The sequence below is a fragment of the Rissa tridactyla genome, chromosome Z (assembly GCF_028500815.1).
Source record: "Rissa tridactyla isolate bRisTri1 chromosome Z, bRisTri1.patW.cur.20221130, whole genome shotgun sequence".
NCBI lineage: Eukaryota > Metazoa > Chordata > Aves > Charadriiformes > Laridae > Rissa > Rissa tridactyla.
In genome coordinates, this window is record NC_071497.1 from 65240976 (window position 1) to 65256768 (window position 15793).

Here is a 15793-nt window from a genome sequence, read left to right on the forward strand (position 1 = left end):
AATTATGTATTAAATAACCCAGTCAAGTAAAAAATAAAAGCTTTCATTTTTAAACTGAACTATTTAGAGAAAGGCAATTTCTACAGCTTTGTGTTAATGAGGACAAAATTGCAAGATCCATTTAAACTTTTTTCCCCCATCCATTTCTGTATCTCCTTAAAGCCCTGATGTGTAAGAGGAAGGGAATGGTGCTTATACACCTGCACAGGTTTCAGCTGAAGCTATTAGGACTGTGCAAATATAATAGGCTTGGGAACTCCACAACTTTAAAGCATCCTCCCTTTGCTAGCACTCTTTTCATTTTTTTTTATTTGTTACAGTTTTATCTATGATAAAAATGTATATTGACACTAGAAGTCCTACTTTTAGTAAAGATTACATGTAAATTCCACACAGACCAAGCCATAAATTGCTTTAAACAGTACTACCATTTTTTTTGGCACTTCACAGACACACCATATGACAAAATGCTATTCCAACCTGTATCAGTTTATACTCTAATTTGGTAACAAAAAGTTATAATGGACAGATGTAAGGAGAAGGACAACTGCAGCAAATGGGAAGGCTGAATGCATTTGGTAGATCGCATATGCATGTGTAGGAGGAAGTTACTTTTCAACATACACTGTTTTTATTTCATGGGGTTCTTTGTGTTTTTTTTTTTTTAATTGCAAAGAATCTGATTTCTTTGAATTAAAAGTTCTTCCAGAATTAGTGAATACGGGGTTAGAAATTTATTGAAGAAAACCTCATTGAATAAAAGGAGTTCTGAGGCAAAGCCCCAAGAAGACTGCGGATGTGCATATAAAAGAGCTGCAGGTAGAGTGATGAATCCAGTTTTTGTCCACAAAGGTGTTGATAAGAAGCTACCGCAGAGGTGGAAAAAGGAGTTTATCAGTTAAGCTCCTGGGAAGCAAATATTGAAATTAAAATAGGCGTACACAACCCATCCTAAATCATGTATCGATACTGCCACACTACTTTCCAATTCATATAATTTATAGACCATGTAGGTTATTAATTTTAAGTGCTTTGTCATCAATTTGAAGTATTATGTACACTTATAGCTATGAAGTCCAATAATAACCTGGGCTGCATTAGGAGGCGTGTTGCCAAGCAGGTGGAGGGAGGGGATCCTTTTCCTCTGCTCAGCACTGGGGAGCCCACACTTGGAATGTCACGTCCAGTTGTAGGCTCCCTGGCACATGGACATACAGGAGCAGATCCAATGCGGGGCCACAAAGATGATTAGAAGACTGCAGCATCTCTCTTACAACAAGAGTGAGACAGGCGGGACTACTTAGCCTGGAAAAGAGAAGGCTCAGGAGGGATCTCACCAGAACGTATAAATATCTGATGGGAGAATGTAAAGAAGACAGTGCCAGACTCTTCTCAGTGGTATCCTGTGACAGGACAAGAGGCAATAGGCACAAACACACAGGAGATTCCATCTGACCATAAGAAAACACTTTTTTACTGTGAGGGTAAGTTGAACACTGCAAGAGGCTGCCCAGAGAGACTGTACAGCATTCATTCTCAGAATTTTTCAAAATGCAAGTGGACACAGTCCTGGGCAATATGCTCTAGGTGACCCTGCTCCGAGCAGAGCGGGTGGACTAGATGATCTCCAGAGATGTCTTCCAACCTCAACAATTCTGTGATCCTGTGATTTCCTGCAATTTCTCAGAAAGAGGACAGAGTGGAGAGGACAGTATGTGGAGAGGGCTGATGCTATAAAGTCTTACTTGGTTTTATTTCAAGAGTGAAATACAGAATTGTTTTCAAGAATAAGTAACTGATAATTTTGTAAGTGCCTTCATGTTTTACTTTAAACATTTTCTCTCCCTTTTGTTTTCTTAAGGAATACAAGTGTGAGTTTTTATAATATAAAAACCCTGGCTTTGAAGCTGATTCAGAAAGGCAAGATAGAAAAATGCCTTCAGTGAATGAAGCTATATAGAATACTGGTCCCTTTGCTTGGCCTTACCCGTGAAGTCTGAGAATCCATGGAAGCTCTCATCATCCACCCTGCAGGCTTCCATCAGGCTACTGAAGAGGGTGCCAACGGGGTCCAAAGGGTGTCCCACCCAACCTTCAAGATTTGTTATTGAGGTTACTCCTCTGTGGAGAAGTTCTGTGACAGAAAAGACAGAGGGAGAAGGGAGGGAAAGAGAGTGCTTGTTAGCCCCTCAAAACAATTATAAAAGTAAAACTGATTAAAATGCTCTCAGTACAGAATTCAAGATATGGCCAGTAGCTTCTGCTTACAAGGAGAAAATAATATCTTTCAGGATGAATTCATTGCCTGTGTGAGCATGTTAAAAGAGGAAAAAAGAAGAATGAAGACCAAACATTTTGAGCACTAGCAAAGTGTAGTATGGGTCAAAAATTTCGACTGCAGTGTCCTTTGAAATCTCTTACTCAATACCAGTAACTGTTCTGAAATGTCTCCTGAAACATTACAGTAAAGAATTCACAAGTTTCCCTAAAAAGATGCAGTACCACTTTTACATTTTAAGTTAATCCGATGGCACTGAAATAAATGAAAATATTCTAAAATATGTTCCAATTTTATAAATAAAATATGAGCTTATCCTGCATCTAAATATTTATTGAAGTAATAACTTGGGATGACAGTTCCTTTAAAAAAAAAATGTCTAAATGAGATATACAAGAACAAATTATCCCTTTAAGCGGATCCAGTGCATTTTTTGTCATTCTAAAATTTCAGCCAAATACCTTCACAGATACTTTGTTTTGTAGCCCTCACCCATCACTTGGTTAGCACATGACAAAGTTATTTAGCACAGTGAATGAAGTGTGGTTGTGGCAACAGATGTTAAAGATACCCCAAATCCCCTTTTTTCTTAAGAGTCTTATGGCAACAGCTCCCCTTTGACTCCAACTCCCAAGTTTTTTCCTCCTAGACACACACACACACACACACACACAACTGAACTACGAGAGATCAGAAGCATTATGTGTGACCATTTAAGCACCGTATACCAGCCATTATGGATGCTCTGTTTCTCTGCCTGCTAACACAGAAACTTGTACCTGCCTCCACTCTCTCTTGTTCACGAACTGCCATCTTTCCCAGTAATCACATGTATTACCACAGAGCTTTTAAATTATGCTTCTTGCCTGTTTAAATGAGTAGGGCTATAAAATGAAACACATCCACACTGTCAGGAGGGTGGGGTTTTCTAGAGAATCCACTGATACGTAATATGAAAAACAAACAAGTAAATCATTGTCTTACTAACAAATAGCATGTACTAAAGAAGACAGGCAGAAGTAATATTACCTTTGGTAAAAAAAAGGATTAATCACAGTAACTTCTTACTGACTCACCTATGTTCTATTTATTTTACTGTGCCTAATTACGAGCTTCGCTCATCTCATACCAAAGGCTTCAGTCCTCTAGTCCTATAGACATTTAACTTTAAATCACACAAGTGGTTCCATGGACATCATATCAGTCACATGAATAAAAACGATGTAGAAGCATGTGGTGTTTGCTGAACTAAAACCTAAAGCTGGGCTGTAGCTGCAGAATTCTTCTGCTGACAGAGAAGACCAGCACATTTTGAAGTATTAGAAGAGTGTTTTTAAAAAATTCCACATATAAGAGGGGAAAAAATAAAGTAGTAGTGAGCGACAACACAGAAAAAACAAACTACTTTGTTTTGGGGTAGGATGGATCACACTTCACACACTCCATTTTTTATTTATAATAGCATAATCTTAGTTGGCAGCTATAGAAACTGCTCGCAGGGCAAGAACTTAACAGAAGTATTGATATTCGGATACTGCACTGGCAACTGGGAATGAAAGAGAGCAGTACTACAACCAACTTGCAGCAGACCCTTCACACCTGCCAGTGGTATGTACACACATAGACACACAAAGACGTAGACCCCCCAGTTCTTACCCCCCCCCGCCTGAGAAGCTAGAAAAGCTGAAAAGCTTTTAAGGGAACACTTGGTTAAGGAAAGATGCATTACATGATAAAAAGACTTCAGAAATTCTCAGAAGTAATAACAAAAAGTTTTGTTCAAATCTAGGATCCATACTAGTGCTCAAAAAAGATCCATTTCTTCCTTGGCTACCATGGAAAGAAAAAAACGGAGGCACACAAGAACTGCCAGCTAATTCTTTCAGTCAAGTGTCTCTACCTTGTCTTCTAAATGCTTATTTCTGGGAAAACATCTGCACACACACTTGAAAAATTTACACATATTACTTCACACAGGTATTTTTGCCTACAATGCATGAAGATACACAGTTAAGAGCAGCAACAAAGAGCTAAAATAAAATTTGAATGAAGGGATTTTGTAGCAGCTGAGAAAGTAATTCCAGTTTTTCTTTGAGCACAAAGCCATCCCCTTCTTCCACTACCTCTTCAAACTAACAAAGTTCAACATGGGATTATATTGGGTAGCAAGAATCACCCGGCATAGAAACTGTATCTGAACAAGAACATTCCTCCAAAAAAAAAAAAAAAACCAAACCCAAAACAGGCATAGTGCCTGTCAGAGGAACACCACAGAACATTTTATAAAAAACAGTGTTTCAAAACAAAAAAAAGCAATCCACCCTTATTCAAAAGAATTTTAAGAATTATAAAAGACAAAGACTCTTTTGGAACAAACTGACAAATTCGATTAATTTCTGTAGTGCAGACTTTGCCTCATTGTCGCCCCCAATGTCAGCTTTAGGCTTACACCTCAAAAATACATAGTTCATCTAAATTATACATCAGAGAAAAAAAAAAAATATTTTAAACACCTGACATGCCAAATGCAAAGCTCTGTTTAAAAGCTTGTAAATTACACAGGGTGAATATTTTCACTGTGTAACCAAAAAGCCCGATTGGGATGAAGGCCCCATCATGACAGGCATATTGCAGAAGGCAGAAGAGAGCCCTTACCCTGCACAGGTCACAAAGCAGCTTACAGAAAACCTCCGACATCCAGAACGTGACATTACTACTACGATCATTTGGACCAACGAGTTAAAGTCACCTCTTTCATTTTAATTTCAAAATCGGTTTTCTCATGCAAAATTCTAGTCCAGTGTTACTGTCACCTCGGCATGTCCTTTGCCCTTCTCTCTTCCCCACATTTACCTTTCTTCTGAGCCCGGAACATTTCCAGCTGTTTCTGCTGCTGCCTTCTTAGCGTATTAACAATAGCTATTGCTAGCCTCAGTGCTTCTCGTGGGTATCCATGAGATCGTAATGCGTCCACCCTCGCACAGGCTGTAGGAACATGTTCTAAAATGGAGAAAATAATTGAGGAATAGCAACGCTTCCATGTCCGCAATGGCCTGTTTGGCTAAGTTACTCAAAAGGGCTTTTTCGTTTGTTTTTTTTTTTTTGTTGTTGTTGTTTTTAAAACTATGCAAGAGAGACTTAAAGGACTACTTCTGAGCCAGCATTTCAAGGGAGCCTCTGTTCTTTTTGCCAGGCTTTTCATTCATCTCCCCACCATCCCCCCAAAAATAATGCCATAGAAAATGAACAAAGCAGCAAGTCATGGAAACGTCTTTCCGGTTTAGCCACTTACCATGCCAGAGGGGCCACCCGTGAGAGTCAAAGAGGGAGTTTTCAGTGTCGTCATGGTAACAGTAGTTGGTGTATAGGTCACTGCTGATAATGTGCTGTAAGTGGCTGTCCTGCCAGTGCAGATCGCACGCCTCAATGGCTCGAGTGAACACCGTCCGATGTGGCCTGTTCGATGAATCTGTCATTTTCACAAGTTCAGAAAGCTGCATCAGCTTTTACTCATTCATATGTGAATCAGTCATTCACAGTATTCTTGGCTTCTGCCTATTCACCAATCCCCGACGGACAGCAGCCTGCCTTGCCCCGCTCTGCACCGAGCAACCCGCAGATGACATTTCACATCCTATTATGGCCCCACAGCTCAGACGAAATATGTGCCATTCACTTTGCGTTCAGAGATATCTACAAACCAGCACGGCTGATGCTAAACAGGACTTTGCAGACCAAACAGCTACAGATGAAGGACATTCAACAGCATGTACAGAATTCCCCTAAAAACAAACTAGAAAGTATATGGCACACAGCTACCCAAGCATCCCCAGCTTCTCTCCTCCACAGACCCTCCACAGATAACATCACATGAAAGATTTTTAGTTGGTGACATTAACTTTGAGCACTTGTATAAGTGGGTTTTTTTGGTCATAAACATATATAAATACTGTAAAGAAAGTGAGGTACTGAGGCCATGGGACTGACATAACCCGTACTGGACAACCTCCTACGGCAAAATCGTTCTGTTGACATGGCACTATGTCTATGAGTGTTGAGATGCCATGTCAGAGCTACCACTAGCCTGCCCAGGTTGGGCTGAACTTCACGAGATACAGAAAGCAGAACACTTCTGTAGGGAGTTACTTGCTGAATGAACTTTTATTCCTGGCTATCTGTGAGATTTAAAAATGAACCAAGTCTATCTCCTTCAGAGGTAATCTTTCAAGAAAAAGAATGAAGGAAAAACCCATCTAAGTCCAAATCTGCCACCTCCCAAGCATTTAATTTTAAATTTATCATAATCATATGAAATACATATCAAAATGCTGAGGGGCTTCAGGATTTTGAGGGTTTTTTCCCCCCAGATAAAGATCCTGCATCTTCCCCAGTTATTAGCTAAGTAGCCATCTTTGATTGAAGAAGACTGGACAAAGCTTCTGTCAGATTTGATAATCACATTTTAGGTTAGAAAGCATGATATTGAATAAGAAGAGACACCTCCTCCAAGACAGCAGTGTTGCCACTGCACCGTCCACACACCTGGCAATGCAGACTGCACATACAGAGCACTTCCCACAGATAGCTGCTTTAGTTTCTCACACGCTCAAGTTTAATGCAGTTGCAACAGATCTCTCTTTAAATAGGTATTCAAAGGCTTTGTAACTGCAGACAAAATGAAAACCCCAACACCAGAAGGAATACAAGATTATAGTCAAGCAAAGAAACAGCAGGCTTTTACATGACATACTTCAAGGACATCCCATTTTCATGCAACACGTATTTAGAAGCACCAAGGAAAAGTTAGAAGACCTAACCAAACACAAATACTTTCTTTGAAAACATTGCAGCCCCAGCACAAAACCCCCCACCTATTTATCCTTTCTGCAAGGACAGTATTAGTGAAAATAATTTTGGCTGGTCAATACTCAACAAGAAAGTTACTTGTCCCAGGAAAGAGTGCTGAATTCTGCAGGGCTAGGGTATATAAGATAGAGGTTATATTATATGTTCCAGTCAGCGCATATGTTTAGGCTCACCTTGGTTAGCATTTGCACCCTGAGGCAAAGCATTGGTTAAATTGGGCAGCTCGTTTCCATGGTTTCCATCTTCCCAGGGACAAACATCCACACTGTTCCATTTTTTCAGCTGTTTTAGCCAACTGGCCTTCTGCTCCAACTTGCAGTGGGGATTTAAGACTATACACATCCACAGAGCACCTGATTTTAAAAAAATTGCTAAATTATGTTTTCTATTAAAAATGCGGCAGCCAATGACTAATAGCAAACTTCTATACTGTAACACTTTTTCTCCCCTCAAAGACTACACTGCTTGCTTCCCAGCTACACCTAACACCAGGCAGACTGAATTCCTGATGGAGGATCTTGTAACTGTCGTGGCCCATCTGCTGCAGCTGAAAGACGGTACCAAACCAAACTTCTCAATTAGAAGGCATTAAGAGGTCTTCTGTATTAGAAAATCCAGAGTTTGCTATGTATGGCTCATGAGACAGGAACATCACCCAAAAGCAAACCAGAATTCACAGAAAGTTACAGCACGAAATTACCCAAGTTTTTCTTCTAATTTTTGTACCAGAAGCAAATGTTGTTTTCTACTAACAAGAACTATGTTATCTTCCAGCTTCATATTACAGGAACCAAAGAAGTGCATTAGTAAGACATATATTTTGTGAACACATATTTCCACGCTCAGAACCCAGCAGAAGTACTGCTGATCATGTAACTCATTCCCAAACACATCTGGATCTCAGAGATCCGGTAAACACTGGTGTTGTGCAGTTTAATAGGAGTAAGATAATTTTACTGCAATTAGTTCAGTAACTTGGTTACACTAGAAAATTTGGTTTACATTTTCTGTTTATGGAGCTCAAAGGGAAAGCTAATTTGAGCTGGCGTTTCACACATATCATCACTTTGGAGCCTGCTCCCTGAGACTATGTAGCAGGGCAGGCATAAATACATCAGGATCTCCAGTAACAATTTTCAAATGGAAAGATTTTTCTCTAAATCAGCTGTCTCTTCATCAGCATGAACTTTGACAGAAGCATGAAGACATCTGAAAGTACTGTTTAGCAACAGTTCATTTGCTCATTAAGAACATGCCTTACACACTACAAGAGATTTAGAGAATATGCTTAAACTATGCAATCTTCATAAAAGGCTGAAAAAAAAGAATAAAAACACAGCTAGATCTTCTAAGATAATAAAATTCTCAGATTCAAGTATTCTTTTGCTCACTAAGAATCCAAAATGGATATGCAGAGCACAGGCCATCACATTACATTCATTCCTAAAGTAACTCGCGTGTCAGCATGCACGGCACAGGTGATCCTTAAGGTTGCAAGTCCTCTGCTACTCAGACCAACGTGGAAGGGGGAAGTAATACCAAAGAAATCTAAAACCCACCACAAAAAGAGATATGGTACAGTGCAGAACAGCAGAGACGCTACACTACTGCAGAGTGTTACTGCACAGTAGTTAAACAGTTCGGGGTTCTGTTCTGTGGTTTGTTTGTTTTGGTTTTTTTTAAGTCTGAAACTTGCTATGGGAGTGAATGAGGCCAACACTATTTTTAAACACTTCTTTTAAAATCAAATCATATGACTTTCTTTAGACACACTCATTAACATGCTTCACTTTCCAGAGTCAAATTACAACTGGTTCTTATTATTAAGCATGGGCAGTGAATTCAGCACTGCCCAAGACAGAACTATTATTTCTTTCAGTCTGCAAAACAAAACAGAGGATGGGGCATATTGGAAAGCCTGAGAGAATAGTTAACTTGGGCTTGCTATTTATTTTCAAAATCAAGTATCACTTGAGGGCACTAAAGAGAGACTGTACCTCTTAGCATCTAACAAAAAACCCAACCAATTTAATACTTTGTAACCAGATTCCCAGTGTGTTCAGACTGAAGCAAAAGCGAAGTGGAATACCTTAACTACGTTTACTATTTCGATCATCCAGCAAGGCAGAACACACATTACTGATTATACCATGCCCCTAGAAAATGACTGTCCTTTTCTTTTTCCCCATCTCAGAAACACTACGAGAGGCAAAGGAATTCACATGCCTTCTTCAGAAGCTCCACTGTCAGTTTGGTACATCGAAAAGGCAGGAAAGGGAAGAGATACCCCAGACTTCCAAAATCCTTTAAAAACTTCTTTGGGTTAAAGAGAGAAACTATGTCAGGCATAACGTCATTGTCAGCAGCAATTGTCTCAGAGACCCAGGCTATTTTTATGCAAATGAAGCACGAGAACAAGAGTATTTCTAATAAACCTCACACAAACCACTTAAAATTTCAATAGAGCCCAACTGCATCCAGTGACTTCAGGGAGAGCTGCATGCAGATCTGAGATCATGGCTGCCCAATTCCCTGCAGGAAGAGGAGTGTGAGACAAAACTTCCCCAGGAAAAGAGAAGGGAACAGAAAGAGCCTCAGGCTCAGCTCCTGTAGTGCTACAAAGGCTACCATCTGGGAGAAGGATGCATAATGCCAATGACCCCACACTCTTCAGCCTATTTGGGTTTCTAGGTTTTTTGGTTGGTGTTTTTTTTGTGTGTGTGTGATTCCACCCCCCACCCCCCTAGCATGTGTGCGCTTGCCTGCATTCATATTTCTTCCTCCTCCTGCTCCCTAAGCACCTTTCTCCTCCCCTGACATCTGCTCCAGTCTGTCTCTTTCAATTCGCCGGTTCCTGTCCTGCTCCTAGCGGTGAGAAGTCTGAGAAAAAATTTCATGTATGCCCAGATTTTTTACCACATGCCAACTGGAAGGACCCTGGAGCATATTCTTATTTCACTTGGGTGCTGCTCTTTGGAAGCCCCCTGAGCTAGCCCTTAAATGTCACCACCAACCTGAAGGTTTACACTGGCCTCAAACTAGAGATTCTCCATTTTTTGCCTAATGACTCCCATACAGGGAAATTGCTCATCACACTTAACCCTTTAACGCAGATAAGGCTTACGGAAAAATGAAAGGCAGCTAGTTCTAATTTGTGGGGAACATATCTAAAAAAATTTCCGGTAACTTCAGCCTGGAAACTGCTGTTGGCAAAAATAAGTTTCCCAAAATACATTCCTGGCATTCTCAAGTTTACCTGTTTGACTAGGCTTAATGATGTCACCAATACCACCTGCAATATTAACAAATGTCTCACAAAATAAAATAAATAAAAAAAAACAACAAACTAAACCAAAATCAAAGAATATGTTTATGTTTACACACTTTTTTTCTCTCTAACATAGCTCACTCTTCTTCCTATCTCCCTGTCCCCAGGCACCAGGTATCTCTTCATACTAGTTCTCAGCAGGCTGACACATCTCTACCCCAGAACTAGACGATACTAAATCAAAAGTAAAGTTTTGATTTGGATCCCTTGACTGTGACCTATGTCTTTCCAATACAAAACTCCTCACAGCACAGTGGCAAAATGATCACAACCCAATATACAAATTTTTTCCCCCCAGCAGATAACTGGAAAATAAGACATACTGCGATTGCAATTTGGTATTAATTTCACAAGGGAATGAATATTAGAACTGTCATATAGCAGTGAGGAACTGCCTATTTTGGTTCAACGCTAATCCTCTTCACCTGGAAAAAGGCAGCTTTGCCAAAACAGACTTCTGGTTCACACAGTCCTCCTTTTGAAAACGCAGAGTTGTCATTCATCTTTAGTGTGCCTCACACCACCGAAGAAAAACCCGGTTTACACAATACATACAGGGGAACATCAGTGCTTTTGTGTTTCTCAGTAGACATCCATACCTTTGAATTTATGGGGGAGAAAGGGACAGCATGCCTTTACACTGATTAGGATTTAAATATGCAAATTGAAAAACATAAAGAAGTATTCAGTCACTGTAAAAGTAGATGTTGCAATAATTATGCATCCTGTGTATGCACATATTCATGAAGGAAAAGAAAGTGCAAGGAATGTATACAGAATCCCCCAAGAGATTAAGCATTGCTCAGTTTTCATAAATCCCATTATATTTCACTCTTGGTCCAGTAAATGAGAAGGTGGTAATGGGAACAGTTTTAGTGGGGGACTAGGACACTGACCATTACTGAAGATCCAGCATACAATTCTGTTTGATTACAGTCTTCCCAAGAAATCTGCTTTTCCTAGAAATACTGCACGACCTTGTCAGGGCTGCTGTGTAGCTAACCTTGGGTCAGCATTTACAATACCTGTGTAATCAACAGCTGAGACTTGGCCTTTGCTTTAGAATTTTACATTTAATATACATAAGAGCAATCCATTCATTTGCAAACTTAAAATATGCAGGAAACAGATGCACACCTACTGTGATATTTCTTTGCCCTCCCCATTAATGCACATCTCTCAAAAAATAAACACCCATAAGCTACCAGGTTAGTAGCATTTGAACATTTCAAAGAAAATGGAGCCAGGTAATCAAGATCATTCCCTTTGTGCAACAGACAAATTAGCTTCGGCACTTGCTGCACACTTGCTACTGTGCCCCATTTGAGCCTAATCAATTCTGTGACAAAAGCATCATTTACCAGCATTGGAAATGCCAGAACAGAAACAACACTAGGAGACAGAACCTATCACCCCTTTAAAGTAGAAGTGTCAGCAAAGGATTTTAAAGTGGTTTGCATCTGGTTTTTAAACACATACACACTTTCACTGGGACAACCACTTGGAAACCTCAAAGAAGGTAGTGTATGGTATTTATTGCTTCTCAAGAAGAAGGACAAGTGCCTTCAGAATGCCTGGCAAAGCCACCTCCCTCCTCCAGGCATGGAGAGGTCTCCATTAGAACAAAGCACAATCAGAAGTCCCACTGGAGAATGCTCCAATTAAACAGTTGCTTTTATGGAACAGTGAAGACAGGCAAAGCACTTCAGTGCTGTTCTCTCCTCGATAAGAACCCCAAGGAAAAGTACTCTCAGTATTCAGCTGGATCCAAGCTGCAATTTTATTCATAAAAACAATTCCTTAATGCATTCTGGTTTCTCTGTGCAGCCTTCAGAAAAAAGGGCTTTCTATGGGTGCTGTGTTTCTTGGAGAACAGAATGTTTCATTTTGCTCTAATTCATTCTATTACCGAATTAAACTTTGATGTATTGGTCTTGACAAGTGCTTCATGCTGATTGTATTGTGTATGATAGTATAATCACTCCCCATGCATTTCACACTAGCTAGCTGATTAATGCAATAGATTACCTGCAGCACTGATGGCAAGAGGGAATCATTGCCCTTCTGCACGCTAAACTCTGAATGTGCGTTAGAGGGAGTGGAGCTGTAACCCAGGGACAAAAAAAAATTACTTATTCCTTAAATTTCCCTTTCTCTCTTGCTGCATACTGCTGCTCTGAGGGTTAAAGGCACACACGTATTTGGCTGAAAGGAAACCGGTATTTACATATTGAGATTCTATTCTAAGCTATCATCAACTACATGCTATGATCTCTGCGCATCAAGTAACGAAAAACTCCTGCTCTCATCTTCCTACGTTTTCAGCTTTTAGCACAATGGAAAAAGGAACTAACTAAGCACTTCTGCCATTTGCATAAGCCCGTTGTTCTGGGTTATGCCTTTTTCAGTTTGTTTTCAAAACTTCTGCATCTTTGCAGACACTCTGCCATTTGACCAAAGGGTTTCATATAAGAACAGAAAATTGCTTGAAAGGTGCAGTTTACAGTATCATAGCCTAAGACAACTAGTAATATATTCTCAGCAGTCACAGTCTATTTTCAGATACTTTTACAATTTTCAGAAGAAAAGTTAATGTGACTACTAACTATAAATACCCTAACCTACCTCTATTTAAATTTATCACTGAGACGAATGAATTCCTCTCACGGTTAATTTTTTTAGAGAAACACAAAACTGCGAAGTTTGGTAAGTTTGTCCAACAAAATAAGATATTAATAAAAGAAAGGGATGAAAATACCTCTAATTTTTTTTAAAAAGTGGGTCAAGTGTAAACACTGCCTTGCATACTGGGAAGTTCAGAAAAAAGTATGATTGCCACGACTATGCTCACCAAATATAAATAACACACTGTAACTGGAGAGAAGAACACATTCTGATTGTCTAGTCTGAATTCCCTCCTACTCTAAGATTTCCTGAGTTGCTTTCATCTTCCAGTCCAAAAGTGATATGTTGAGTTTTCTCAAAACCAGTATACTTCAGTTAAGATTTCTAATACAAGAACGTAGCACAGCTCCTGATTAGCTGATCTACTGCCTGGCTACCACAATTCAAAATTCTGAGCTTATTTCTAGTTTTCTAGTTAAACTTCTCCAGCTCCAACTACAGTTTTCAGCTACCTTTTCTTTGCTTGGCAGAAGTGTCTTCCCTAAACATTTTTTACTTTATGTAGTTATCCTAAATTTTGAAGGATTTCCTTTGTCTTGTTTTGACAGGCCTGAGTAGGCTGAGATTCTTGCACCTCTCACTTTAAATTACTTTACCAATTTTTCAGCTAGTTTTCCAGTATCCATTCAAGACAGAAAACTGCAAAATAGCACAAAACTAGATTGCTGGACCACAGTAAAGCTCAGAGAAATCAGTGAAGATTCAGTAATTCCTCTCCATAAACCTATTACTCCTCTCTAGCTCCGGTATCTACTAGAAGTGCCACTAGAAAATTAAACGGCAGCTTAATGGTACTGAAGTATGTAAATTAAAAAGAAGAAGGAAAAAAAGTAACGCTAAGTACCAGTGTGAGTTCATAGTAAATCTCTGCCCTTAATCTCGGCAGTCACGATTCCACAGTTTTGAGCCGCGATGAGTTTTGTACCAGCTCCAATATGGAACAATTTTTTAGGACATTTATAAATCAATCAGCTCAGCAGTTTAGGAATAAAAACTTCAAAAAATGTTTTAATGTGGGTACTTCAAGAAATTTGGCTCCTGCTGTAAAAGTACTTTCCATCCAACTGAACTAAGCGGGAACCCAAACTTTCTGTACGGCATTAAAAATAAGCCCCTCAAGCTATGCTTATAGACTGAAGTTAATTACTTTCACTATTATTCTTCAAATCTGGTAAATGCCACAGGAAAGAATACCTCTTTGAACATAGCTCCCGCTTACTGTCATACTCTGGCCTCCTATACCCTCATTTCAAATACCATTATGGTACAATGCCAATAATGACGGAGGAAGAAAGTCATCCTCAGAGAAGATGGACAGAACCCATCTTCGCAGAACTGCAGCCTGGCTTCATTCACCAGGGAAATTAAAGCGATAGCCACAGCCGAGATCAGGGCCATGGCAGCAATTTCTTTAAGTTACCATCCGTAACTGAGGCCTTAGAGCAGCAAAACTGTCTTCTGACACTAACTCAGAAGTACTATTAATTTAGCGCCTCCAATAGCACAAACTATTCTTATAGACTAACATATATTAGCAGCTTATTCTGTGAAAGAGTTGATGTAACCTGAAGTGCATGAACTGAAGGCACACGTGTTTAATAACTGTATGGCAACCACACCATGGCAGTTAAGACTAAACAAAATGAAAGAGAAGCATTATCAATTAAGCAAAGATAGCCTACTGGATATGAAACAGTTGAAGACATCACTCTACCACACTGACAGACCAAGGGAAATGGTGCAAAGCGTGGCACATCCCATCCCCTTTGAAACACAAGTCTTCCTACAGCTTTCACTTCAATAGCAGAAACGTACTATGTGTAACTGATTAATCCAAACTTAGAAATTTGAAGTTAACTTCATTTTCTACGGGCATAGGCCACTGGTACTCTCCTTAGCTTTAAGGCTGAACATGGTGCAATTAGAACTTAGGAGACCCAAAGAAATAGTGAAAGTATGGATATAAGACTGGCACTCAAATTTGAAACTTAGACCCTTGCTGTACCATTTTTTAAATACCATAAAATACGGTGAAATGTGAATGTTTCTACTGCATAGCTGATCCTAAAAGGACTGCATGAAGTATGCAGCTCCAGTAAAATGGTATTAGAGTACGAAAACTGTAACGAATGCTTAACTTTAGTGACTGTTTTTCATGGCAGCCCTGAAGTAGTCATCGAATCTGGCATCAGGAAGGAATTTCTCTAGGGGCATACTGGCAACAACCCTAGCTGCTTTTGTCCTTCCCCCCCTCCCACCCCCCCCTTAAGTACTGAGCAGAGATAATCTGTTTAGAACAGCTGGCATGTCCCATTCATACAAGTTTGTCTCTCTAATTGCAAAGGGAAGGAATGTCTGAGATAGGAATATAGATGGAGAATAGCTTCATTTAATTAAGGTTAAAAGAATCTAACTTGGTATTTTCTACAGATGAATATAAACTTTTACCACAAAAATTCATAGTGGTTTCCAAATAAAAAACCACATTATTTAACACTCAATCATTAGTTTGCTCATGGCAAAATGGTAATTAATTCTCTCTTAGTTAATCTATAATGATTCCTTAACTAAACTCAACACACAGAATTAAGTTTTAGATCAGGAAAAAAGTGTTACTAATAAAAACTTGCGCATGA

General features: G+C 39.5%; 1 protein-coding gene across 4 annotated transcripts in view; it reads right to left on the reverse strand.

The window, feature by feature from the left end:
* ZSWIM6 (zinc finger SWIM-type containing 6) overlaps window positions 1–15793 on the reverse strand; it is a 113456-nt gene that overhangs the window by 19143 nt on the left and 78520 nt on the right. For 3 of the 4 annotated variants that reach the window (XM_054184586.1, XM_054184589.1, XM_054184588.1), the window contains 4 exons: window positions 7318–7497; window positions 5571–5747; window positions 5132–5278; window positions 1988–2134 (listed from right to left, as the gene is read on the reverse strand). In XM_054184586.1, coding sequence (XP_054040561.1) covers window positions 1988–2134; window positions 5132–5278; window positions 5571–5747; window positions 7318–7497 — 651 coding nt within the window. The remainder of the gene's footprint in view (window positions 1–1987; window positions 2135–5131; window positions 5279–5570; window positions 5748–7317; window positions 7498–15793) is intronic. The other variant, XM_054184587.1, reaches the window with a different exon arrangement.